The 27454-nt window shown below is 41.6% G+C and overlaps 1 protein-coding gene across 1 annotated transcript; it reads left to right on the top strand.

Moving 5' to 3' along the window:
• The first annotated feature begins 4461 nt into the window (after positions 1–4461).
• Positions 4462–26601, top strand: ech1 (enoyl CoA hydratase 1, peroxisomal). Its single transcript, XM_072549282.1, has 10 exons — positions 4462–4603; positions 7743–7908; positions 10372–10460; positions 11096–11220; positions 12423–12471; positions 16607–16671; positions 18352–18422; positions 23445–23516; positions 25161–25311; positions 26100–26601. Exons 1-10 carry the CDS (start codon positions 4567–4569, stop codon positions 26202–26204), a joined length of 930 nt encoding a protein of 309 aa, XP_072405383.1. The 5' UTR covers positions 4462–4566; the 3' UTR covers positions 26205–26601.
• Positions 26602–27454: the final 853 nt, after the last annotated feature.

The following is a 27454-nucleotide window of genomic DNA, read 5'->3' as shown; positions in this document are numbered from 1 at the left end:
AATGGGTGAGCATTTTAGGAGTCCTAGAGATGTACAGCATGGAAACAGACCCTTCGGTCCAACCCGTCCATATCGACCAGATATCCCAACCCAATCTAGTCCCACCTACCAGCACCTGGCCCATATCCCTCCAAACCCTTCCTATTCATATACCCATACAATTGCAACATTTTAAGAGGCATTTGGACTAGCCTCCACCACTTCCTCTAGCAGCTCATTCCATACCCGTACCACCCTTGTGACAAAGTTGCCCCATAGGACTCATATTTTTTTTCCCCCCCTCACCCTAAACCTATGCCCTGTAGCTCTGGACTCGCTGACCCCAGGGAAAAGACTTTGCCTATTTACCCTATCCATGCCACTCAATTTTGTAAACCTCTATAAGGTCACCTCTCAGCCTCCGATGCTCCAGGGAAAACAGCCCCAGCTGTTTCAGCCTCTCCCTGTAGCTCAGATCCTCCAACCCTAGCATCATCCTTGTAAATCTTTTCTGAACCCTTTCAAGTTTCACAACATCTTTCCGATAGGAAGGAGACCAGAATTGCACGCAATATTCCAACAGTGGCTTAACCAATGTCCTGTACAGCTGCAACGTTACCTCCCAACTCTTGGTAGTCAATACTCTGACCAATAAAGGAAAGCATACCAAACACCACCTTTACTATCCTATCTACCTGCGACTCCACTTTCAAGGAGCTATGAACCTGCACTCCAAGGTCTATTTGTTCAGCAACGCTCCCTAGAACCTTACCATTAAGTGTATAAGTCCTGCTAAGATTTGATTTCCCAAATATTGCAGAGATTTCAGATGTAGACCGTTTCTATTTTGATCTCTGGCCTCAAACAACTAATGAATGTTGCCTATAAATTCAAGGAATAGCACTTTGCTTTTAATGAATTGAGTTACAGATATGTGGACTAAAATGAGTTCAGCAGTTTGCATAACTGGTTCAAAATGTTCTGAAAGTTAATAGTTCTGCTTTCACATACACACCCTCTCTAATTTTATCTAATCACAACTATCTGTACCTTTTGTCACTTAAGCTCTTCTGTCTTCCACTTTCTTGCAGATTTTCCCTTCGATATTTCATACCAATTTTCTCTGCTTCTGTACTTATTTAACACCTATATTTCTAGTATTTTCTCATTCTGCCAAAAGTCCTATCAACGTAAAATGCTAATTTTCTTCTTCAATGGAAAGAAGTAACGCTAGACTATTTGGGATTGCTCTATCCTTCCAATACAATCACAGCTGATTCAAGCCTCTACCTTTTTCGTTTCTCCTTCCAGCTTCCTCAATTGCCTGCATATCCAAAATTTAATGAGCCATGAACATACTGAATGTTAACAGCCCTTTGGAGGAGTTGCAGCTGCAGGATAGCACCTGTATTGTGATTTCTGGTTGGTTACAATAAGAGCTTCGAAGACCATAAGAGACTGGAACAGAAGTAGGCCATTCAGTCCATTGAGTCTGTTCCACTCTTCGATGATGCATGGGTTTTCTCTGGTTTCTTTCTACAGTCCAAACATGTGCAGATTAGGTGAATTAGCTGTTCAGGAATGTGTAGATTAGGTGCATTAGTCAGGGAAATATGGAGCAATGAGGTAGGGGAATGGGTCTGGGTGGGCCAAATAACCTGTTTACACACTAGGGACTCCATGACATCATGGCAGATCTGATCATCCTCCACTCCCCTTTCCTCAATTTTCTCCAATACACTATTTCCTTAGTGATTTTTTTTTGTTTTTAAAAAAATCTTTGCCTCAAATGTACTTAATGGCCCAGCCTCAGTCATAGAGATGTACAGCATGGCTCACTACCCTCACATTAAATTACTAATCTCTACCCTTTTCCACATCTCAACTCCCCTAAGAATCTTGTACATTCTTATGAGTACAAGCCTGACACATTCAACCTCAAGATAATTCCCTTCATACCCCAGAACAACCTTGTGAGCCTACTCTGAATTGGCTCCAATGGCAGTATATCTGTTCTTGGATATGAGAGCTAAAGCTGCTCACTGTATTCAAGTAAGCTGATCACTACCTTGTGTTGGTTCGCCAAGACTTCCATATTTTTATAATCCATTACATTTGATGTAAAGCTCCTTTTATTACAATATTCCATCAGGGCGAGAAGCAGAGTAAATCTCCTTTCCAGTTGAAGATACTCCTATTTCAATTCATACTCCTATTCAACTTGTGTTTTCCTGGAACTTTTGAATTCTTTTACTTAATTGCTTAACTCTTTTAAACATTTTGGGCTTTTTTTTTCAATCTTGCACTTCCACACACTTTTGAACTTATTTTGCTCAATGGAAGCTTTTCTAAGCATCTATTTCCACTTGCTTACTGTTAAACTTTTCTCAGATTTTTCTCAATGTTGTATAAGCTGCTTGTTTTGTTTTTAAATTTATTCATTTGCATTATACCTCCTTGCTTGTTTTGACAATTTTTATTTGTTTTAGCATTTTTATTGCATTTTGAAATCACCTGATTTTCCGTGTTGGAACATTTTCATTTTATGTAGAAAAGTGGAGTTCCTTTTGAACCTGCTGTGATATTTAAATATGATCATGGCTGATCATCTAACTCCATATCATGCCATTTTGTACCCTTTAGCTCTGCGAACTATGCTGGTTCCTCTGCTGCTGTCTGCACATAAACAGCAATATAACTTTTCGCATTGTACTCCTTTTTGCTTTCCAAGATTTTGTAAATGTTTTCCTGACAGTTCAGTCTTTGAATTTAATATTAAATTTTCCTCACTTTGCTTATTGATTTTACTTTCTTTCAGTGTTGCATTTTTTCTTTTATTTTTGATGCATTTTATCAATTTTCTCAGTGAATCAGGGCAGTGAAAACGCACTCCCCCTTGAGCAACTCTTACTGTCTCCAATTAAAGGGATTGGATGTGGGTCCCAGTATACTTGGTTTGTAGGTATATTTGTAGGATATGTAGAACATTTGTACTTGAGGCACCCTTTCCCATCTCCTTCGTCGGTACATAGATAACTGCATTATTGCTACTTCCTGATCTTGTCCAGAATTGAAAAAATGTTACTTTCAATATGCATTCTTAACTTGGTCTCTCTCTGCTTCTTCCCTTTTCTTCCATGACATCTGTTTCCATTTCTGGAGATAAGCTGTGCAGTTAAATCCATTCCGAATTTACTGACTTTCCACAGTCCCCTTGACTGTCACACTCCATGTAATGTGAACATGCAGTTCACCTAGATTCACTGTTGAATCTGTATGATGAGGTCAGAGGGTGGGCTTAGTACTGCTGCCTTGCAGCACTAGAAACCAGGGTTCAATTCCACACTTGGGTGACCCTGCAAACTCCATAGAGATATACTCCGTGTCTGTGTGGGTTTCCTCACACAGGCCAAAGATGTGTAGATTAGGGGGATTGGCCATGCTAAATTGCCCATAGCTAGCACATCTCTGGACACTAGGTGGATTAGCCATTGGAAATTACAGGGCCACAGTGCTTTGGTAGAGGGAGGATCTGTGTGGACCTGATGGCCGGCAATTACACAAAGGATTCTATGTTGTTATGTTCTTCAACTAGGGTTCTTTGCTCCTCTGTGCTCCATCACTTAACACATCCTCATTTCAATTCTTTCCTACCCTCTCACCCCCACACCTCAGGCAATTGCCTCTTCCCATCTCACTGTCCGAGGCCCAAACACACCTTCCAGCTGAAGCCCATCAATCCAGTCTTCTGTCTTTCATGCTTACATGCGGACCTCTATATTGGTGAGACCGAATGCAGACTTGGTGAACGTTTAGTAGAACACTTCCCCTCGAAGAATGACTCTGCACTTCTATGATGTGGAGGAGCCAGTGTTGGACTGGGGTGGACAAAGTTAAAAATCACAACAGGTTATAGTCCAAATAAACCCGTTGGACTATAACTTGGCGTTGTGTGATTTTTAACTCTGTACTTACAATCACGTGTCTTTTCAAACACCACCTTGCTCATTCTAACATTGCTGCAGCCAGAGGAACAAAACCTCATTTTCCACTTGCATTACAATGTTCAATACTCCACAATGAGTTTAACAACTTGCATCCGTTTTACTTATCACTTTTTTTTCCCTTCGCTAACCCTATGCTGTAATTATCCATTTCCTGTCATTAACATTGCCATTTACTCTAGGATACACGTTCACTCCTCTCTCGACCTCGTGTCTCTCGGATGGCTTGTGTGGTACTACGCTGCGGTGACACTGCCGGGCCGCGGGCGGCGCTATACTCTACTTGCAGTGACTCCGCCTGGCTATGGGTAGCACGATTGTCGACTTGCGGTGACTATTGGGCCGCGTGATCTACTTGCAATGACTCCGCCTGGCCATGGGCAGCGCTATTGTCTACTCGCTGGGCCGCCGGCGGCGCTGTGGCGTACTTGCAGTGATACTCATGGGCCACGGGCAGGCGGCGCCATGCCTTACTTGCGGTGACCGCCGGGCCGTGGGCGGCGCCGTGCTCTAGTTGCGGTGAGACTGCCCGGCCGCGGGAGGCGCTGTAGGCGGGATTGTCTCCAGGTCGCTGTCGGGGCCGATGGCTGGTCTTCTGGTCGGTGGAGCACGGAGGAGCTGTGAGTGTGGCTTCCTAAAGGGGGGGGGGGGGGGGTCGGCTAAGTTTGTCCCGGGGAGGAGTGGACGTAAGTTTTAGATGAGGTGCTGGGAAGCCTTCGGTACTGAATGATATCCGTGCAAGTGGGAAAGTATCCCTGGATTTGGGGTTCAATCATATAATCCCTACAAGGCGGAAAGAGTCCATTCGGCCCACCCAGCCAATACCGACCCTCTGAAGAGAATCCCACTCAGACCCACCCCTGCATTCTATTGGCCAATCCACTTAATCCACACATTCCCTGGACACTGTGGGCAATTCCTCATGACCAATCCACCTAACTTGCTGATCTCTGGACTTACATTAGGTTAGGTTAGGTTAGATCCTAGAGTGTGGAAACAGGCCCTTCGGCCCAACCAGTCCACACCGACCCTCCAAAGAGCAACCCACCCAGACCCAGTTCCCCTGATTAATGCACCAAACCCTATGGGCAATTTAGCATGGCCAATTCACTTGACCTACACGTCTTTGGTCTGTGGGAGGAACCCACCCAGACATGGGGACAACAGGCAACCTCCACACAGTCACCCGAGGTTGGAATCAAACCCAGCACTCTGCCTGTTGATGTGCGCAAAAATTACGAACTGCAGTAAATACTCCATGATCTGGGTTACTACACCGGGGGAGGGGCAGCAGGAATTTAACTGCTGCCTGCAAGCATCCAGCAGTTGGTCAGAGTTGAAATTCTTGACTTGCAGCTTTCCTAGTAACTATAGAATCTCAACCTCCCTCAACATTCACTCCCTGGACAATAATGAGCAAGGCCCACCATCCACAAGTCACAAGCCAGGAGTGTGAGGGAATACTCCCCATTTGCCTGGACGGGTGCTGCTCCAACAACACTCAAGAAGCTCAACACCATCTAGGACAAAGCAGCCTGCTAGATTGGCACTACATCCACTCTATTCGCCACTGACAGTCAGTAACAGAGGTCTGTATCATTTATGAAATGCACTGCTGCAAATCTTCTAGACTCCTATAACTGCAACTTCCAAATCCACATCCCTTGCAAATTCCCTTCAAAGCCACAAACCTCCCAAACTTGGAAGCGTATTTTTGTTTCTTCTATGTCACTGGGTTTGAAATCAGTGTCCCTACACCACCCATGGACTACAGTGGTTCAAGAATATGTGACAACGCTATGGCTTTAAGATGTTATTTGTCCTGGTTTCTTTTGAGAGAGATTGAACTAGAGCACTCTATTCAAGTTAACACTACTTGAATAAACAACTTGAGTAGCCTTAGGGTTTTTTTTAACACCATGAATAGGTGTGGCCAGCTCTCTCAGATCGTGATTTCTGGGTTTTGGTTTCTCAGTAGCATCAGAAGCTGTTAGGGTCTCAACAGAGTTGGAAGCTTCAGTGAATATCTCCTGGCTGCTACTCTCTTTGAACTTTCTCTTGACGTTTCTTTCCTCCTAGATTGGAGAACTGCATGTGAGATTCTGTGTCTGAATTTGCCTTTTCACCAAGGCAAGGTTTCTGGGAAGTCAATTGTATTGGAACAGTTAATTAGTAATAGTTACCATATCTACTATTTGGTTAAGTTTTCCAATAGAGTTAAGTTATTCTTTTGTTTAAATAAATTGGTTTTGCTTAATGTTGAGTAGTTCGACCAGTTGCATTGCATCTGGAACATGATACTTTACATCTACCTTTAAAATAAGAAAACTAAAAGGTCTCAGGTACCTTAAAATATTTTGAGCAGGTTTGGTCTGATCCATAGCACAGGCAACTCACTACCATCTTCAGGGCATTTAGGGATGGGCAATAAATATTGGCCAGCCAGCAGTGTTGCAAATAAATAAATACTAGCTGGTTTTATTCTGATATGACAGTCTTAATTGGAACTGGGCAAATGTGGTTGGATTTCCTGTCACAAATTTATTCCTTCGCCATTGCATCTTTGCATCAGAGTGGAATTTGGGATTATGATGAAACCACGAAACCTGTTGGGATCGAATTCCCAGCTTCACTTGCTCTGCACCAATGTTGTAAAAAACGAACTTGGAGTTACAGAATATCTCATGATAATTAAATGTCTCAAAGACCTGAAAGAGCCGGTGTTTTTCGTCTCATCTAAACTGTGTACACACTGACAGTGCAGCAATCCCAACATACTGCATTGGAATGCCGGCTTTGATTTCTCTCAAGCCCTGGCGTGGAATTTAAATTTGGTGACTTACTCAGAAAAAAAGTCTTCCTCCTCCTCATTCCACCCTCCTTTCCCTATCCATGAGATTTTGCTCCTCGACTATACCATTGCAACACTTATCAGAACAACAGCGTCCAAATGGCACAGAGTCCGTGCGCTGTGAATGATGTAATCCTGGACAACAATCGATTAAATAAAGTGTGTTATCAGAGTGAAGCCACAAAACTGTACCTAAGTGATGTAGGAAAGAACAGAGGTTCTCTAATCTAATTCCACCATTCCTATGTCATCATTTTAAACCCTAACAACTTCCAGAATATGAGGGAAAAGTCTGATTCTGCATGTTTGGAAATTAGGCTTGATTGAGGATGGCAAAAGTGAGCTTCTTAGGTGAATTGTCAGATATTCAATGGTTCTGGAAAAAGAAATCCTTCCCTCTATCTTGCTCCACCTATCTACCATATTCCCATGAGTTAGATTTACATTCTACCTCTGCTAATTGTCTCAGACCTCACTCTTTCTCTGACTTAGGACATCTTACTTATCACAGGGTCTCTTCCTGCCTACACCACAATACAGCCTCAGCTGCCCCAAGACACCCCTGTCTGCCCCATGACCCTTACCAGTCTGCCCCAGTACGACTCTTTGTTTGTTCCAAGATACCCCTGTCCGTTCATTGACCTTTCCCCGTCTGCCTTGATGCATTGCTGTCTGCTCAAGACCCTTCCCTGTCTATCCTGAGATACTGCAGTGTTCTCCAGGGTTCCTCCTTTTCTGTCGATTGTCCTGTTCTCTGGTTTCCAGTTTCCCCAAGCCCTGACTGCAGTTTGAGACTACTACGCGAAGCTAACTAAAGAAACCACTGTGGGGGCAAGTGTTTGCACTTTGGGGACTAAGTGCACAAGTTTCTGTTACGTGTCTTATTACACTTCCGATCACCCTTGCAGGTCGAGGCCTGTTCCAAACGTTGCAAATTGGAATACGGACAATGTCTGCTGCTGTGGCCTCATACGATTTTGAGACCCTGCATGTCTCGCAACCAAGAGACAGTGTGCTGCATGTGGAATTGAACAGACCTAACAAGAGGAATGCAATGAATCATACCCTTTGGAGGTGATTGCAAATTTTACCGAATAATGTTTAAGAATGAGTAACACTGATCTACTCTTGGTTAGAGGGAATGCCTGTTTCAATACTGTTAAAGAGCCCTCTCGTTTACCTTTGATTCATTGCAGATTAAAGAGACTTATTGATGTAACAAGGCCTACACACCAGATGACCATAGGCTAAGTCATTAGTCAATGTTGCTTGAGCATTGTTCTCAATGCTATGATCATTGTCACACCCCACCTAAAAGTGGTAGCCACAGAAATAATGGATGCATTGATTGAAATTTTCCAGAAATCCTTGGATTCTGGGGAAATACCAGAGGACCGGAAAACTGACAATGTGACGCCCCCACTTGAAAAGGGAGGGAGACAAAAAGTGGGTAACTGTACATACTTACAGGGTAAATGTCCATTGTTGGAAAAGTATTGGAATCAATTATCAAGAAAGTTAAAGCAGAACATTTGGAAAATCATAATCTAATCAAGGAGAGTCCTGAAAGAGATATTAAAGTCTTTCAACGAAGTCTCAACCAGAGTGGATTGAGGGAAACCAGGGGATGTGTTATATTTGGACCTCCAGAAGACATTTGACAAGGTTCCTCACAGAAGGTCAAGTCGTAGGATAAGAGCCTATAGCGTTGGGGATAATATATTCATGTGGATAGAGAGTTGGTTCATGGGCAGGAAGCAGCAGGTGGGGATAAGGGATTCTTTCTCAGGTTGGTGATCTGTGACCAATGGATTCCACAAGGATCAGAGCTTGGATCTCAAAAGTTTACAATGAATATTAATAACTTGGAAAAAGAAAATGAATGTACTGTAGCCACATTTGCACATGAGACTAAAATATGTGGAAGGATAGGTTGTGAGAGGGAGACAAACTGTTTACAGAGAGAGATTGATAGGTTAAGTACGTGGGCAAAAAGTTGGCAGATAGACTATGTGGAAAAAAGGTGAAATTGTTCATTTTGGATGGGAGAACAAAAATAACAGTATTATGTAAAAGGAGAACAACTGCAGAAAGCTGCAAAACAAAGCAGCTTGGGGGTACCTGTGAACGAAACATAGAAGGCTAGCACGCTGGTGCAGCAGGTAATAAGGAAGGTTAGTGGCGTGTTGCTCCTTATTTCAAGGGAGGTGGTGTGCAGGAGTAGGGAGGTCTTACTGCAGCTGTACAGTGAGACTACATCTGGAGTACTGTGAGGAATTGTGGTACCCTTATTTAAGGAAAGACATCATTGGAGGCAGTTTAGCAAAGGTTCGCTATGATGATCCCCGGTTTGGAAGGACTATCTCATGAGCAAAGACTAATCCTGGTTGGGACTCATTGAAATTCAGAAGAATGAGAAGCATTTGGATTCTTAGGAGGTTGGCAGGGTAAATGTTGAGAGGATATTTCCTGTCATGGGAGAATCAAGAATGAGAGGGCATAGTCTCAAAATGAAGGAGTGCCAATTTAAAGCTAAAAAGAGCAGGAATGTCTTCTGTCAGAAGGTTGTGATTCTTGGTAACTCCTTGTCAAAGAGAGCTGTGGGGGCACAGTCCTTGTGTCTATTTAAAGTTGAGACAGATTCTTGATCAGTCAGGAATCGAGGGTTTTGGGGAAAGGGCAGGAAAGTGACCGTGAAAATTGTTGGTTCAACAATGATCCTGTTGAATGGTGGAGCAGGCTTAGGGACTGAACGACCTCCTCCAGTTCCCATTTTTTACAGACTTATCGTGATCTATTGTTAGGAGTCCTCCTGCAGAAAGGGAGGGAATAATCACAGCATATGAACTGTTCATTAGCACCTTTAAGCTGGTAAAATGTTCCTAGGCTACTAAAGGAAGTGTTATCAAGTTAAATTTGACATGAGTCACAAAAGGAGATTTTTAGGATGGGTGAGAAAATGATTGTTGAAAGTAGATGTTAAGAAGCATCTCAAAGGAGGAAAGACAGGTGGTGAGGCAGAGAATTTAAAGAGAGAGTTCCACAAGTTAGGGTCTTGTAGCTGAATACCAGTGATGGAGTGATTGAAGTCAGGACGGGTAAATAGCCAGAGCTGGAGCATACAGATCTAATGCGTTTTGAAGCTGGAGGAGGTTACAGAGAGAAGGAGGGATGTAGGGGCAGGAGAAGGTTAGAGAGATGAGGGATGTGGGGGCTGGAGGAGGTTACAGAGATAGAGAAGCTATAGAGATGGATGAAAGAACCAGATTTTAAATTAGCTGATGGGCTTCAAAATATGCTATTATCATGATTTTAACATACAGGTGGACTTATTACCTGTCCAATAATGTTAGCAGTTGATGCTAATAAATCCTGTTATTCTAATCACTCACTCTGACTCGAGACCCCATTGCTTTCTCCAGCGTAGTAAGTTGTTTACTGTCTAGCAAATGCGACTTAAATAACTTGAACCCTTAGCTGTTGATGGCTTTCAGCCTTGTGTGTTACAACAATAATGACACTATCTTGATCCAACAGAGAGATGGTGGAATGCTTTAACAAAATCACACATGACACTGACCACAGAGTAGTTGTTGTATCAGGAGCTGGAAAAATGTTTACTGCAGGTAAGTGTGACCTCAAAAAGCTTTAAAAGAATTAATTAGGTTGTGGTGTGTATAACAGATAAAAATTCATGTTGTCACCGGCCGGTAGGGTGGCTCAGTGGTTAGCACTGCTGCTTCACAGTGCCGGGTTCGATTCCAGCTTCGGACAACTGTCTGTGTGGAGTTTGCACATTCTCCCTGTGTCTGCGTGGGTTTCCTCCCACAATGCAAAGATGTGCAGGTTAGAGTGGATTGGCCATGTTAAATTGCCTGTCGTGTTCAGGGATGTATAAGTTAGGTGCATTAGTCAGGGATAAATGTAGAGTAATGGGGAACAGGTTTGGGTGGGATTCTCTTCCGGAACTAGAAGAGAGTTCCTCTTCAGAGGCTCAGTGTGGACTTGTTAGGCCAAAGGCCCTGTTTCTCTACATTCTGTATGTCATCTAACTATTAGAATAGACCCCCTAATTTGATAGGGAAGGATGTTTGAGGATGAACAGTTACACAAGTTGCCCTCTCTCTGGACTATAATTTCTCAAATCCTGTTTAACCTCAGCCTTGCTAATCAGGGATGCCAGATGTGATTGTAACAAGGAGATGATTAATTATTGTATACTGATGCTGAATCAAATCAGTAATTGTGCTGATGTTTGCAGGAATTGATCTGATGGACATGGCTGGACAAGTATTGCAGCCTACAGGAGATGATACAGCAAGGAAAGCCTGGCACATAAGGAACAAGATCCTCCAATATCAGGAGAGCTTTAACGTGATAGAAAAGGTAGGAACTCTGACTGTCATTGCACCAGGATCCTCCCTGGTTTAGTCTCAGAGTCGATTTGCACTTTGCACCTGGCCTCCAAATTGCAGCTCGCAATCACAGTCACAAAATCCTAACCCTATCATTGCATGGCCTGTGCAAGGTACCACAGGTTAACAATAATCATGTTGGATTTCAAAAACTGAAATAAGTTTCCACCCCAAACTCTCTCACACAGACACCCATCCACACCTGTATGCACCTGTGCACACTCTCATGCTCACAAACAGCACATATGCTTGTTTACATTGATACATACATGCACACACACAAAATGTACTCAAACAAAGCAGTGGACACACCTACCTGTGGACACACTCACCTGCAGATTCCACATGAGGAGACATACAGAGTCAAGATTAGAGTGGTGCTGGAAAAGCATAGTAGGTCAGGCAGCATCCGAGGAGCAGGAGAATCGACATTTTGGGCAGACTCCTGATGAAGGGCTTTTGCCTGAAACGTCGATTTTCCTGCTTCTTCGATGCTGCCTGACTTGCTGTGTTTTTCCAGCGCTACTCTAATCTTGATTCTGATTTCCAGCATCTGCAGTCCTCACCTTTGCCTGTATGGAGACATACATCAACCCAAAGGGAAATATAAAATGAAATCCTTTATTCTAGTCCCTACACAGTCCTATGGTCCTCTGGAACAATGGTGGCTTTACCTTACATACCTTTACCTAACCTTAAAAAAAATGCTCCAATGATTTAATTGGTGTTCGGTGTTTAATTATTACCATGACGTGTGTGACATTTCACTGCGGCAAGTTGTGAAATTAAATGAAAAATCCATCTGGTTCTCCAGTATCCTTCAGGAAAGGACACACCTACTTATTTCGGACAACACATAATTCTAGCTCCAAGTCAGGGGTTGTCTCCTAAAGCCCCTCAAAATACCCATACCCTTGGACCACAATGTTGCATTGGCGGAATAAAGTACTTTTCATTCTCTCCGATTATTAAGTTATTTTGTTTTCCTAGTTTACCTCTCCAACCCGTGAACCTTTGTCAATCTGAGATCCCAAGGTTTGACCTGCTGTCCAAGACACAGGAGAACTTTGGCTTGCACACCAGAACTCCAGATGGCAAATCTTTACAAGATATTCAAACGTGCGTGACTCCCAATGTCTGCTGAGTGTCGTTTTAATTTGTGCTCCATTTCAGTGTCCTAAGCCAGTGATTGCAGCAGTTCATAATGCGTGCATTGGAGGAGGTGAGCGCTTTGAGTTGTTTTAATAATCTGGAAATTTATATTTCGTTTTGTGAGGGATAGAATCCTCACCACATGAGGTACCGTCTCACTCTTGATAGTCTCCATAGAGGTAACTTTAAGTTTTAGGAACCCAGTTTTAAATGTCGATCAAAGAAAAATCTGACGAAGAAACTGGGAAACAATCCTGAAATAAGTGTAATTCAGACAGATTGGGGTGATTCCAGTTCAAAAGGGATGTTCCATTATGTTGCTGGTAATTCACACCCAAGATTATATTGGCTACATTGGATCTAACTGCAGGAGTCAGATTGCTTCATAGTGTTTTGATATTAATCATGTAGGTTTCCAGAATTAAAACAACTTGTAAACACTGGGTTTCATAATAGAACCAGTAAGTCTAATAAGATGATTGTAATCGCCATTAGAAATATAAATTATTCATATGGGTCCTAAATCAAATGGTTGTTTTGAAGGCTAAAGATAACTAGTTGAGATCTCTATCTGGAACATCTGTAGGGTAGAGGGTCAGAGAGTAATCTTGTGTTTTGGGTTCACCGGTGTGCTGCTTTCACCAGCAGAGAGAGAGAATGCTATTAGGGCTCAGCTTGGAGGGCTGTCGGAGGGCAGTGGTATGTCCACTGACAGCTGGAAGAAGGACTAGAGAAGCCATTAGGAGTCAAAGACACCATTTAGTTTGGAGTCACTAAGCAGGAATTGTGAGTGGGACTTATGCTTAGGACGATAAGTCTAGATTCATGAGTACTTAAAAATGACCAGATCTGCTCGTGGAAGAAATCAGCAGTAGAATCCTTGCAGAGAGGAGGTCTGAGCATCAGTTTGAGGAGAATCAGAGTGAATCCCTGAAAGCTATGTCTCACTTTGGTTTGTGGGGAAGAGAAAGATTCTATAAAGTATGGGGAAACTCATGTCTTGAATTAAAAACAGCATGAGTTATTACAATTATCAGCTTTGAAGAATAAAGCTTTGCAAAAATTAGTAGGACTTTGTCCAATTCTTGTTGTAGAAATGTTTGTTTAAAATGTGAAACTTTATGGTGTCATTCTTTCAGGAGATAACTGGGAGTTTGAGTTTTTTTAAAAGAAAATGTTTATGGCTCTCTTGTGCTCATTATTATACCAATATGTACAATAAAGAGTTTGTTCTAAACGCGAGTTAGTGGACATGTTGTATGCTTGGAAACTCCTCACCAGCAGCCCAGGAATATTATTGCAGACTATCTGTGGCTCCAGTGTTTCGTTACCAAAATCACTGCTCAGTCTGCTGAGGTTGTAAAAAAACACCCAGGGAACCATTTGTTCCCGCCTCAGGCGATTGACTGTGTGGAGTTTGCACATTCTCCCCGTGTCTGCGTGGGTTTCCTCCGGGTGCTCCGGTTTCCTCCCAGAATCCAAAAATGTGCAGGTTAGGTGAATTGGCAGTGCTAAATTGCCCGTAGTGTTAGGTGAAGGGGTAAACGTAGGGGAATGGGGTCTGGGTGGATTGTACTTGGCGGGTCGGTGTGGACTTGTTGGGCCAAAGGGCCTGTTTCCACCCTGTATCTAATCTAATCTAATCTAATCTAAAAAAAACAAGAGAGTTCTCCCATGGTGTTCTGGTTAAGTTAATCTTTCAATCAAAATTATGAAGATAGATTATCTTGTTATTGTGGCTTTGCTGTTCGCAGGAGCTTGCTGTGCACAAATTGTCTGCTCTTTTTAGATGTTTTTAATCAACCTGTTCAGAGTTGTTATGACACATCTCCCTAAGGGCATTGTGGGTCTTACTATAGCATGTGGACTGCAGTGGTTCAAGAAGGCAGCTGACCGACTCCTTCTCAAGGGTCAATTGGGGATGGCCAATAAATGCTAGCTAGCCAGCGACGCCCACATCCTACAAGTTAAACAAAAATAAAGCCTTAGGAATAGGTGGGATTTGAACACAGGATCTCTGGCCCAGAGGTAGGGGCACTCACACTGCATCTCAAGAGCCCACTATTCTATTACACTCCATTCTAAAAGTGCATTGGGGTGTGTTGAGACAATGAGTGGCCCAACACAATAATGCATGATTTTCAAGTAACTTGGAGTTTTTGGTGCTTGCAACCTGCCAATTTGTCCTTTCAGACAGTGTAGGATTGGAAGGTGCTGTTGAAAAAGCTGCTCATTTTTCTCAACAAGATATACCAACCCGGGTAACAGTTTAGACCCATTGAGTAATTATTGACTTGTATATTTCCCTGGCCAGAGTCTTGTTTGCTGTAACGTGGCTAAGTGTTACAAAGGACATAGCAGATAAGAGTAGGACAATTCACAGGTTCAATCAATATTCACACCTAGAATACATTTTGATGTGAGATAGTGGATCTACAGTAATCATTTAGCATGGTAATGTTCTTTTGAAACTATAAATGGAACACAAGGCAGACTATCATTTATCTAATATCTTTCATAACCTCAATGTTCCAAACCTCTTCACAGATAACAAATACTTTCTTGAAGCATAGTTACTGTTGCAAAGTAGGAAGTGTTGCACACAGCAAGGCCCCATAGGAAGGGGTGACATAAATAGCCATATTATCCATTTTTAGTGATGAGGGTTGAGGGATTAATATTTGGTTGTCGCTGAGCTGTAAGTTTGTTCTCAGACGTTTTGTCTTGTGAAGCGCTGGAGTTCTGTCCCGCCTGCTGTTGTGTCTTGGTTTGTTGTGATAGGGATATCATTCCCGGTTCTGTTTCTGACAGGTTGGTAAATAGGGTCCAAATCTATATGTTTGTTAACAGAGTTCCAGTTTGAATGCCAGGCCTGCAGGAATTCCTGCACCTGTCTTTGTTTAACCAGTCCCAAGATAGATGTATTGCCCAGTTGAATTGGTGTCCCTCTTGCTTGATTAATATTCGCTGGGAATCTGGCAGTCTCCTCACTGTTCCTTGAAGTACGATTGTATGATCTTTTACATACCCCTGAGAAGACAGACGTGGTTCAAAATAAAGTTTCATCTAATGAGCAGCATTTTCAACAGTACGGCACTTCCTCAGAACTGCACTAGGCAGTATCAGCCTAGATTAGACACTTAAGTCTCTGGAGTCACACAGGGAAATGAGTAATACGCACGTGCACGAGATGGATTAGCGGATATTGTACTGGATTAAGAACCCAGCAATTGCAAATCACAAATAATGGAATTTGAATTCATTGCACCTTCTATGTTGTAGATTGACAGATGAATTATGTAAGCTGCAGATATGTTGCAACATACTTTATTAGTAATCTTCAGCGAGGGCCACCTTCTATCTCAGCCTGATATGACCCACATATGAGACACTCTACACGAAACACTCTTGGTGTATTCTAAACTGGTTAGTTGCCATCAGTTTCGCAGAGCAATAGATCCAAACGACCCCACAGGGTTTTTGGTTTTGGACATGTGCGAACGTGGAGAACGGAGGAAGTTACTTGTTGCCGTCAAAGAGTGGGTTTACATTGAGGAGGCTCATGAGGCTGTTTCCCAGCTTTCTTGCTCTGTCTTCTTGGGGAGCTGACACTGGAATGTTGCTGGTTGGTGAAAGGCCACATCATCTGAATATAATAGAGTGTGAACTGGGTTGGAACAGCCTAATGGTTGTTCTCAATCTCCGCTGTTTGCTATATGACCTGGATGTGAATTGAAGGATATAATCTCAACGGAGCTTATTGGCTCAACGACCTCAGTATCTCAAATGTGATTAATTTATGTATAGCATTAGGTCAATGGTTTGAACTGTTTCCCTCTTTATTTCACTTAGTCGGTATCCCAGAGGGATTAATAATAGATTTGTGCTTCCCAGTCTGTGGAGACCACTGGAGAAGTGAGAGTGGGATAAAACAAATTCATCAGAAAAAAGGAGATGGGTGGGGTGGGGGTTGGGGGGGGGTGGTGGAGAGGAGATACTGTGCAACAATTCATACCCAATCTTCCCTTTCTTAGAGAAAAGATCAAAGAAAATAATAAGCAGCACAGACACTGTCCTGGAGTAATAGCTCCTTTCCAAATATTAACCTTATCATTCTGTCAAATCAGCAAAGTTTTAAATACCTGCTTGAACCACATGCACACTATATTCCATAAAATAAGCTGAAGGCGCTCTTTCCTTTACAGGTGTAGATTTGATTACAGCCTGTGACATACGGCTATGCTCGCAGGATGCCTGGTTCCAGGTGAAGGTGAGAGCTTCTGTAATAAGTTGCTTTGTCAGCTATCTTATTTTAAAGACAGTTAGCAAAACAGAACAAAATAATGTTTCAGCTTATTTCTCAACATTATCAATACCAGTGACTCAAGTCTAAGGAAATTACTCTCCCCTCCAATCTTAACTGACTTTGATTGTCACTTTGCCATGGTTTGTAGAGCCCTTTCCAAATCTGCCAATATGAATTTTTCACAAATCTGAGAACTTAAACTCTGTCAATTCTAATAACCTGCACATTTCTAATTTGGAAGTTTTACAAACTGAACACTTCTGCTGCGATAACATGTCTCCTGAATTGCCCTGAATCTTTTCAGGAGAAAAGCTGAACTTGCTTCTCAACTCACCACTGTTTTTCTGAACTGAATGAAATACAAACTTGCTTGTTTCTAGATTCTTCTGAATTGAAAACAAAGATAATGGCTTTTCTAGTTTACTTTAACAGTGATAAACACCACAGTATAAACAGCTTTCTGTTCACACCACAAAAGTCTGCAGTCATCTGCTTTCTGACAAAGTGCTGAATTTAATCACTGTCCCAGAAGGACACTCTGACATTTATTATTTGTTTTTAAAAGAATGCCCTCAGAGAAGTGACAAACACCAAAAATTATGTTAAGGTCTACATTATATACTTTTCATCATCTGGTGTCTAAGTAGCCATTAATCTCAGGATTTTCTCCATGTTTGTATTGTGTACATGAACTATTACAATGGGAGTAAGCTTGGGAACATTGTTTATCCAAGAAATATGATACTCAAGACTCTCAGTATCAGTGTGAAAGTATCACCTGGTTCATTATTATCCTTCCTTTCTGATCCTTTCTGCACCTTTTGAGTTGCGAACCCAGCCTGGTGGAGGCAGAACCCACAAGCGAAGCCTGTGATCAGTTTCAGAACAAACTCTGGCAAAATTATTACCTACCTCAACACTGTGTCATATATTGAGTAATTTCAAGACGGCATCTCCCTCCTCACATTCCCCCTTTCCTGAAAACTCCCTCCTTCCTTCGGAAATTGTTGATTTATTCATGAGATGTTGCCCCAAACTTACTGCCACTATCAGTAATCTATTCTAGGGGATAACTGATAGTTTGGGTTGTTCTCCAGTCAGTTTCCACTTCAAATATTTATGAAAATCTACAGCGTCTGCAGTGGTTTGTTAAGTAGCACTTGCACTTCTGATTCTGAATGTTGTTGCTTCGACTCCTGCTCCAGGAAATCATTACTGACAGCTCAGTGTGGAGGACTGAGGGGGTGCTACGCTGTATGAGGTGCTGTCTTTAGTTATTAAATTGAAGCTTCTTCTGCCCCAGTATGTTACTGTTACGAGGTTGTGTGTCCTGGTCCTTATTTATTCCTGAACTACAGCCGGTGATTGGGTCAGTTACTTTATTGCTTTTTGTGGGATCCTACTCTGCACATTGTCTGTCATATTTCCTACAACTCAATGCTGATGACATTTCAAAAGTATTTCTGAACTGTTTGGAACATCTTGAGGTGGTGAAAAGCAGCATGGTGAAAGTTTTTATTGCTGACGAATATTTATGACTAAGTACTGCTTCACAATTTGCTGAGAATTGTTTGATATTACATCTGTTGACAGTCTGCTGAATAAAATTGCACAAGTTTAAGCCTATCCTTTCTACATGTCTAGGAAGTGGACATTGGAATGGCAGCTGATGTAGGAACTTTGCAGCGACTGCCCAAAATTATAGGAAGTGCCAGGTAATTTTTTAAAAAATATTCTTTCGAATGGTGTGGGCATTGCTGGAAAGGCCAGAGTTTGTTACCCGTCACGTCATTCCCTTGAGAAGGTTGTGGAGAACCACTACTTTGAACTGCTGCAATTAATATGGTGCAGGTGCACCCATAGTGCTGTTAAGAAGGAAATTGCAGGATTTAGTACCAATTACAATTTTATAAACAGCAAGACAGGTGAGAGAAGCAGACTCTTGAGAGGTCTTGTCTTTGCCTCTGTTACAATGCACCTGCGTTCCTGCCTATTTCTTTGTCTCGATCTTGTCAAATACTCTTCATCTTCCCTTGTTCCCCTAATCATCCTCTGCCTCCTTGCTCTATCTGACTTATACTAAACTACTGCCCTTTTGACTGCTGATTAACAACTCTGCTTTGTGCAAATTTAAAAAAAAATGTTTTTTTTAAAAGAAAACCGATCCAGGTCCATTTGCAAGTGGGAATTGCACAGGAGTCACAGAACAGCAATAAGCTACCAGTGTAACAGGTCTGGTGAGCCTTCTCCCACTAAATTCCTTTTTTCCTTGAGTCTGTATTTGCCTTCCATTTACATAAGTCTAAAGCATTCATCTCAACTTCTATGTGATACAATGTTCCACTGTCACTCTCTTGAACGGAAGAAATTTCTCCTGACTTTCCTATTGGTTTGATAATGACAATCTTAGACTGATGACATTGTCTTAGTTGTTACTCGGGGGGTAGCACAGACTATGGGTTCATGTCCTACTCTGAAATTCTAGGTTGACAACTGAGGGAGTACCACACTGTTGGAGACACCATCTGCCCTTTCGTTTGGATGTGCAATATCCATTTTGAAGAAGAGAAAGGATTCTGGCCAGTGACCCAGCTAATATTTAATCCTCAGTCAATACCAATGAGAAAACAATTGACCTGATCGTTATAAACTTGCTGAGTTAGAGCTTTCCGTGTACAAATTGGATTCTTTGACTCCCACAGCAGTGATTATTGTGAGATGTTTGCAGGACAGATGAAAACAACTTGCAGCACCTGAAAGGCAACATCAAGCTAAAATCTACTTTGGTAGATATGTACAAATTGCCACAAAAGTATACTACTATACTCCTCCTTCCTTACTGAATATGTTGCACAACATTCAGAATTCCATACAGTTTACATGTATCTCATATTTTCTATTTATTTACAAATTTAACTTGACCACTGGTTTGCCATTCCTAAAACGGTCTTGACTCAAACTTCCAGTGGAAAGAGTTTCACTCATCTTGGCCTGTGACCGGTCTTTTCTCAAGGGTAGCAGAGTCCAAAGCTAGAGGGCATAGGTTTAAGGGAAAGATTTAAAAGGGACAACTTTTTCACATGGGGTGGTGCGTGTATGGAATGAGCTGCCAGAGGAAGTGGTGGAGGCTGGTACAATTACAACATTTAAAAGGCATCTGGATGGGTATATGAATAGGAAGGATTCAGAGGGATATGAGCTTAAAAACGTGCTGCTGGAAAAGCGCAGCAGGTCAGGCAGCATCCAAGGAGCAGGAGAATCGTTGTTTCGGGCATAAGCCCTTCAGGAAGAAGGGCTTATGCCCGAAATGTTGATTCTCCTGCTCCTTTGGTGCTGCCTGACCTGCTGCGCTTTTCCAGCAACACATTTTTAAGCTCTGATCTCCAGCATCTGCAGTCCTCACTTTCTCCTTCAGAGGGATATGAGCGAAGTGCTGGCAAATGGGACTAGGATATCTGGTCAGCATGGCCGAATTGGACTGAAGGGTCTGTTTCCTTGCTGTACAGCTCTCTGACTGAAGAGAAGACAGGCTAAGCAAAGACATGCCAGAGAATTCCTAGAGGCCTGGCACTCCAACCACAACGCCATAAACAAACACATAGATCTAGGTACCATCTATCAACCCCTCAGAAAACGAACAGGAAATAACATCACCACAAACCGCAGGAACCCCATCCAGGACAAACATATAAATAGAAAACCGGAGACAACAGCTTCGCTTCACTTGGAGGTCGCCACTGATGATGTGAAAGGTAATGAAACGTCTGGATATCAAACCTACAGCTCTGCGAGCAAACCTGCACCCTAAACCTCAACCTGAGCTACAAACCTTCACAAACCTTGCAGAGAAGTAAGAACTGATTTTGCCTTTGGCCTGCAATTGAATTGCACGTGAGACTGACTCTGACTTGGATCTGAACTGATTTCAGGAATGATTTGTATTGGAGCAGCAATCCGTATGCTACCCATATCCCAACTGTCTGATTCATCAGACACATTTCATTCTTCCCAATACTCTTTTTGCTTCATGAACTTTTGAAGGTAAAACATGATCTACGTGTCCAAATCTAACCTTTCCACAGCAAAGCATCTTGATCCAGATGTGCGGGCCATATACTTTTACACGTTTCCTTGGTAGTCACTTCAACCCACTTGCGAAGAAATTCTTAACCTTCTGGTTCAACATTAGACTTCTTTTTCTCATTCTACCCCTGTTATGACCTTTGTTCCGTCTGGATGGTTTTTTCTTCTGACTGCTAAATGTGGTTTTAGCAATGAAATCCTCATTCTCAGAAACAGCTCAGCTGGCATTCTCCCAGTAGTGAGAGGTGTGTTCGGAAAAATAAACAAAATTACGCCCCTTTGTGATTCAGTGATATCTGAAATTTCATCCAATTTGTATCCAGTATTTTTTAAACAAGAGCACGCTTGATATTTTGTACTCATGCATTTACTGTTTCATTCGAAGCAAGGATGATTCAGTGAAACTCTAGATGTTTGATCTTGTTCATTCTCATGAAATTTGAAAACTCTCTGGTGCAAAACTGAGGTCCTTTATCAGACACACTTTCTTCTGGAAATCCATAAGCAACAGTCAAACAATACAAAACATCCAGAGTTGTTCTCCTAACTATTACACCAGACACCCTTCAACTGACTTGGAATGACTATCTACCTCAATGTATAACTATTGCCCTTCAAAATCTGATAGAACACCCTATACAGCCTTGGTCTCATGTTTGCTGGATATTTTCATGGTTGCAAAGGCACCATTGGTGGTTTTCCTACAGCTTGATGTACACTATGCTGATTAATTGTTTGTTCTATGTCCTCATCGAACTCAGACCTCTAAAGATAGCTTCTCACCAGACTGTTAGTCAAACTCAACCCTATATGTTGATCGTGAGGGTTGAACATTACGTCACTTTATATCTCCAGCTCTCTACAAAACACAAAGGACAACTTATTCTCACGGGTAAAGTAAAAAGACCTGTTTTCTAAATCTGTGTTGGCAACACGTTTTTGATATGGTCATACAGCCTTGACAATATGGTATCCATACAAGTTATCAATGTCATCTGCTGTGATTGGCAACTCATCTACATGTGAAAAGAAAAATATATCCTTCCTCAGTGTTCTGAGGAAGGGTCACTTGACCTGAAACATTAACTCTGATTGCTCTTCACAGATGCTGCCAGACCTGATGAGCTTTTCCAGCAATTTCTGTTTTTGTTTCTGATTTCCAGCGTCCACGGTTTTTTTTTGGTTTTTATTTAAATATATCCTCCTTTATATGCCAGATGAGGATGGTAATCTAGGAATTGCGTTAGCATTAAAATGGTTAGAAGATCATCTATACTTTTATATTGTACTTCTAAGAAGATAAAACTAAAGCTAATCGCTGTATTTGGGCTGCAGTTAAAGTGAGTGCTGGAACCTTCAGACTCAAAATAGTCATCAGGAGTTTACGATCACTTTCAATTGTGAAACCGCGACGATACAATTATTTATGAAATAAAAGCAGAAAGTGCAAGAGAAACTCTGCAAACTCAGAAAATGAGTCATAACATTAACACTCTTTCTGTTTCCACAGATGCTGTCAGAGTTTCTGCAGTGCATTCTGTTTTTGTTTAGCTTTCCAGCATACACAACAGTTTCCCAACAAAAGAATACCCCTCACAATTCATCTACTGGCTTGTTAGAAGCTTACTCAACCCCAGCGTTTTCAGCTAGACATCCACAATTTCCACTTTGTCGCCAAATGCAGTATATTTGCAGGACAGCCTGAAACAATGTGCAAATACTGGACCTGATTTATTTTGGTACATACATACAAGGGCCACAAGAGGGTGCTATTAGTAAATACTGGATTAGTGGTGCTGGAAGAGCACAGCAGTTCAGGCAGCATCCAACGAGCAGCGAAATCAACGTTTCGGGCAAAAGCCCTTCATCGCTGCTCGTTGGATGCTGCCTGAACTGCTGTGCTCTTCCAGCACCACTAATCCAGTATTTGGTTTCCAGCATCTGCAGTCATTGTTTTTACCTCTTATGCTATTAGTAAAGTTGGCTGTAAAGTACTTTATCAAGAGTGTGGCGCTGGATAAAGCACAGCAGGTCAGGCAGTATCCGAGGAGCTGGAGAATCAATTGTTTCGGGCATAAGCCCTTCATCAATACTTTGGAATGTTCTGAGATTGTGAAAGGCCTTTCTTTAAGACCTCTTGTTTTAATGCACCTCCCACCCCCATGACCTCATCCCCAAAGGATTATATGTTCTCTAAATTTATTTTCTTAAAACAATATGCTGCTAAACTGAAGTAGGATCCAAGCTAATTGATCAACGTCACTGGCACAAATTATCCTGTTGAGTGGCAGTTTGTTTCAGTCCGAGGCAAATTTCTTTTCCATCAGAGTCAAACCAAGTGCCTGGCAGGAGAGAGGAAAAGACTAACTTCATCCTTTCTGCCATTGTTGGGAAAGCTTTGTGGTCCAGATCTGGCGGTTAACAGGTATGAAGTGGAACAAGACCTGTTGAACCTGCTTAATCAATACATAACTGAGGCTTGGACCAGAGTTATACTCAAGAGGCTGTCCATTGGTTTAGGGGAAGCTGGAATGTTCAGCATTAGATATAGCTGCCTTTAACCAGTAGATATATTAAGGCTGAGGGGGGAGTGAAATGAAAGTTGAGTTAAACTATGATTTATGATGTTCTATTTTTCCTGTTGTCTTTTCTAGTCTAATGAGCGAACTGGTTTATACAGCGAGGCAGTTGATGGCAGACGAAGCACTGAGCTGTGGTCTGGTGAGGTAATCTATTTGGTTCTAAGTTACATTCAACCTTGTGTCAACCAAGTCACTGTGTTTGTGATCTGTCGTTGCAAAGCTGCTAGCTTCATCTCACTATGACCCTGTTGATCAGTCCGCTCCAGGATGCTACTCACATTCGTACCTCTGACATATCCAGGAGCATCCTCATCAGGTGCCGGAGCTCTGTTAACTGCTTCTTGTAGACGAGAAACTGAACTAGGTCACCCAGAGCCTTAACAGGGTAAAATACCTGACGCCAGTCCTGGTTCACTGGTGGCACTCAGACAGTAGTAGATTGTAGGTTGTTTACTACTCTAAAGACTTGAGCAGAATTTCTAGCAGAGCTCTGAACGTTACCTCAAGTGGACGCAAAAAATCCCACTGCACTATTTTAAAGAAGGCCAGGCAGGATAATCCAGTGTTTATCTCTTGAATAACATCAAAAAAACAGATCAGCTGGTAATCACATCTGGGGACTGTGTCTTGTGTAAATTGCCACATTTCCTACATTATAATATTGGCTACACTTTCAAATACTTTCGGGGAATTGTAACGTATTGAAAGTCCGCATAAATGCAAGTTATATCTATCTGTTCGATTCTAAAACATATTCCAGAATAAATGTGCATCAATTGTCTGGCTCCATAAGACTGAAGCCAAAATGAAGACGGTGATGTATGCGTGTAACACAAAAGGAGGCCATTGTAAGGACTGATAGTATGATGTCACCATCGTTAGCAAAAAAATTGGTGCAATGAGTGCCATTAGACACTAGTCTGAGAGTGTATTCACTTGATTAATTTATTTTCATATTGGGCTTGATGTTGAACATTGATTTGAATGCTCTAAATTCACCATTAGGTCAGAGGGCACTTGCACAGGCTCTTATGACACAGAGCACCATGCAGTAAATCTTGGTTCTTGATCTGAGTTATTGCATCTCAGCTGAGACAGCAGTTGTCCTTGGCGCTGTGTGCGTTGATTTTAGTGGATTTGTGCTTTGCTGTAATGCCGCATGTGTTCAGATAGCCCATCAAACCTCATGGGAAGAATGACAACTTGAATAGAGTACTAGAGGTCTTTCAGGAGATTGATATAGTTCTTAGAGTAAAGGGATCAAAAGGTATGGGAGAATGCAGGAACACAGTACTGAGTTGGATGATCAGATACTTTAATATCGAGTAGTAGAGAAGGCATGAATGGCCAAATGGCCTACTCATGTTGTTATTTTCTACGCTTCTCCTTTCAGAACCTATCACATTTGGGATGGTGATGACAATTGTATACATTGAGATATGAAATGAAATTTGCATTGTGTTATCTTGTCTCAATTAGATTGGCAGAGGACCAAGTAACTAATATTACCACATGTAATTATAAACATGGATCTAGTGAGGCCAGGAACCAAGAGATAATTACCATAATCTGTTGGCTGCCTTTTGGTAGGGTACCTGTAACAATTCCAAATCTTGCTGATGTTAGATTTGGCTTTGCTTGCGCCTCCTCCTCCACTCCATGTAGTGTGGTAGTGTGCCAAAGCACACTGACCCATGAAGCATGTACACTAAAGAATTGGCATGTTGAACTTTGCTAACATTAAAAAGACTAATGTCACAAGCTTGTTTTCTTTCATCTTGTCTGAAGCCGAGTCTTTGAAGACAAAGAAGCCATGTTGGAAGGTGCCTTCGAGATGGCATCTGAGATAGCCAGTAAGAGCCCATTGGCAGTACAAGGAACCAAGCTGAACCTGATTTATTCAAGAGACCACCCTGTTAAGGATGGTTTGAACTATATTGTGAGTATGAGACAAACGATTGTGGTTGACGTAAAGGGTCATTGGGCAGCATTGCAACAGGAACAACCTGATCTCTTGTCCCCTCTTGACTGGTGGATGTCTGTGAGACATTTAAAGATTACAATGGAATATTCATGCGAGAGGTATTTTAGAATATACCACAAACACCTTGAAATAAACACCACTTTATTGGACTCAAGTAATTAATATCGCCACATGGATCTTCAAAGAAGAGCCTGTGCTTAACCACTTATTCTCTTTCTGCGGAGACACTTTGAGTCTCCCATGAGAATATTCACAATATTGGAAGTGTGTGTGGAAATCCAAGGTCACACAGTATCATCGTGAATGTGAACAAACAAAGCCTATGTTTTGAAAGCTGAAAGGGCTTTTTAATTTCAGAGAGGCAATAGAAACTGGGAGAGACGATTTCCCCCTAAGTATTGTTTTCCCTTTGTCCACCCACATCTTTTAAAGTAAGTATCTGTTGGATGAACAATATTATCCTCTTCTTAGTGGATTGGCACTATTTCAAAGTGGGCATGGCATGTGTATTTTTTTGTTTATTTCCTTTCATTACCCATGCATCCCCTTTGGCATTGCTTACCAGGATTGAGATATTGTGAACCATTTGATAAAGTACCTTTTATGTTTGAGGTGACAGTACCTCAGCTAAATAAATTCCTGCACAGTTCAGTGTCAATTATCCATCGTTTGTACTCTCTCATGATTTCCTTTCATTAACAATGAACAGGATACACTAAGGCTATCTCCTTGTTTTTCTCCAGGCCACATGGAACATGTCAATGTTACAAACAGATGACCTTATAAAGTCAGCCCAGGCTGCAATGGAGAAAAAGTCCCCCAAAGATGTGCCTTACTCCAAATTGTGATGGAAAAAAGTTTCAATATACCTGTTCTCAATTTGCACTAATAATTCCACTAATTCTGATGATTTTGAAAGCAAATAAATCCATAGAACATTGCCTACAAAAATGTTATTTACAATGCAGATGTTATCAGATCATTTTTACATTCTGTGATTTTTTTATTTGCCATCATTTTCAGCTTTTGATTTGTAAATCCACCAGTGTAATCATGTAATCGCAATAATCATCATGGGGAGATGGAGGCGTAGTGGTAATGTCACTGACTAGGAATCCGGGGAACATGGATTCAAATCTTACCACAGCAGCAGGAATGGAATTTAAATTCAATCAGTGAATTTTGGAATTAAAAAGATATGATCACCATTACTGAGATTAAACTTGTAATTGATTATTGTAAAAATCCATCTGTTTGCGATGTCATTTAGGGAAGGAAATATGCATTCTACCTGGTCTGGGCCTACTCCAACCCGAGACACTCAGGGATTGTAGTTGATTCTTAACTGTCCTCTGAAATGGCTTAGCACATGCTTTTGTTTGGGCAACAAATGTTAGCCTAGTCTGCAACACCCACAGCCCAAGTAAGAAAATGAAGAAAGACAGTGAATGTGAAAGTGATTACTTTTTTTAAATAATGTTTTATTGAAAGAAAAGAAAATTTATAAAATTATAAAATTCCAACAAAAATAAGCCAACAAAAAAACACTACTCTGTATAAAACAAGAAACAACACAAACAAAACTCAACTATTCTCACGTGCAAGATGAACAAATCAGTAAAGGCAATTAATAAATAAATTAATAAATAAAACATCTCAGCACAACAAAGCATTAGCTCCCGAACTCTGAGAGCATTGAGTATTACACATGAATTTATTCAAAATGCTTCCTTTGAGGGTTTCAAGTTCACTAAATCGAATCATCATGGCTACACAAAAGCCCTAGTTAAGATGGCAGATAAATCTACATCCAGATCATCAAAAACTGCCACCATATCTTAGAAATATTTTCAGTTTCTTGGCGTACCGTATTCGTAAGAAAGTCCAAAGGAATATGTTCCATGATGAGCTTACTCCAACCTGACAGACCCCATATATCAAAATATTTTTTCTCGCTCAAAAAGTGAGAGAATTAAAAAGTCTTTTCCCATGAACATCTAAGGAAGATAAATTGGGTAGGCCCAGGAGAAGAGAGATAGGCTTGCTCTTAACTTCAATCCCCAAGACCCTCTCTATTACTCCTGCCACAGCACTCCAA

This window comes from Chiloscyllium punctatum, chromosome 29 (assembly GCF_047496795.1).
Source record: "Chiloscyllium punctatum isolate Juve2018m chromosome 29, sChiPun1.3, whole genome shotgun sequence".
Classification (NCBI taxonomy): domain Eukaryota; kingdom Metazoa; phylum Chordata; class Chondrichthyes; order Orectolobiformes; family Hemiscylliidae; genus Chiloscyllium; species Chiloscyllium punctatum.
The sequence above is the reverse complement of the archived record's forward strand: the minus strand, read 5'-3'. Positions and strand labels throughout refer to the sequence as shown.

Bases quoted from the DNA above. Each gene is read 5' to 3' on its own strand.
- ech1 (XM_072549282.1), top strand. From the start codon at position 4,567: ATGGCTGGTCTTCTGGTCGGTGGAGCACGGAGGAGCT. The intron at 4,604-7,742 runs GTGAGTGTGGCT...TCACCCTTGCAG, and splicing joins CGGTGGAGCACGGAGGAGCT to GTCGAGGCCTGTTCCAAACG. The intron at 23,517-25,160 runs GTAATCTATTTG...TCTTGTCTGAAG, and splicing joins CTGAGCTGTGGTCTGGTGAG to CCGAGTCTTTGAAGACAAAG.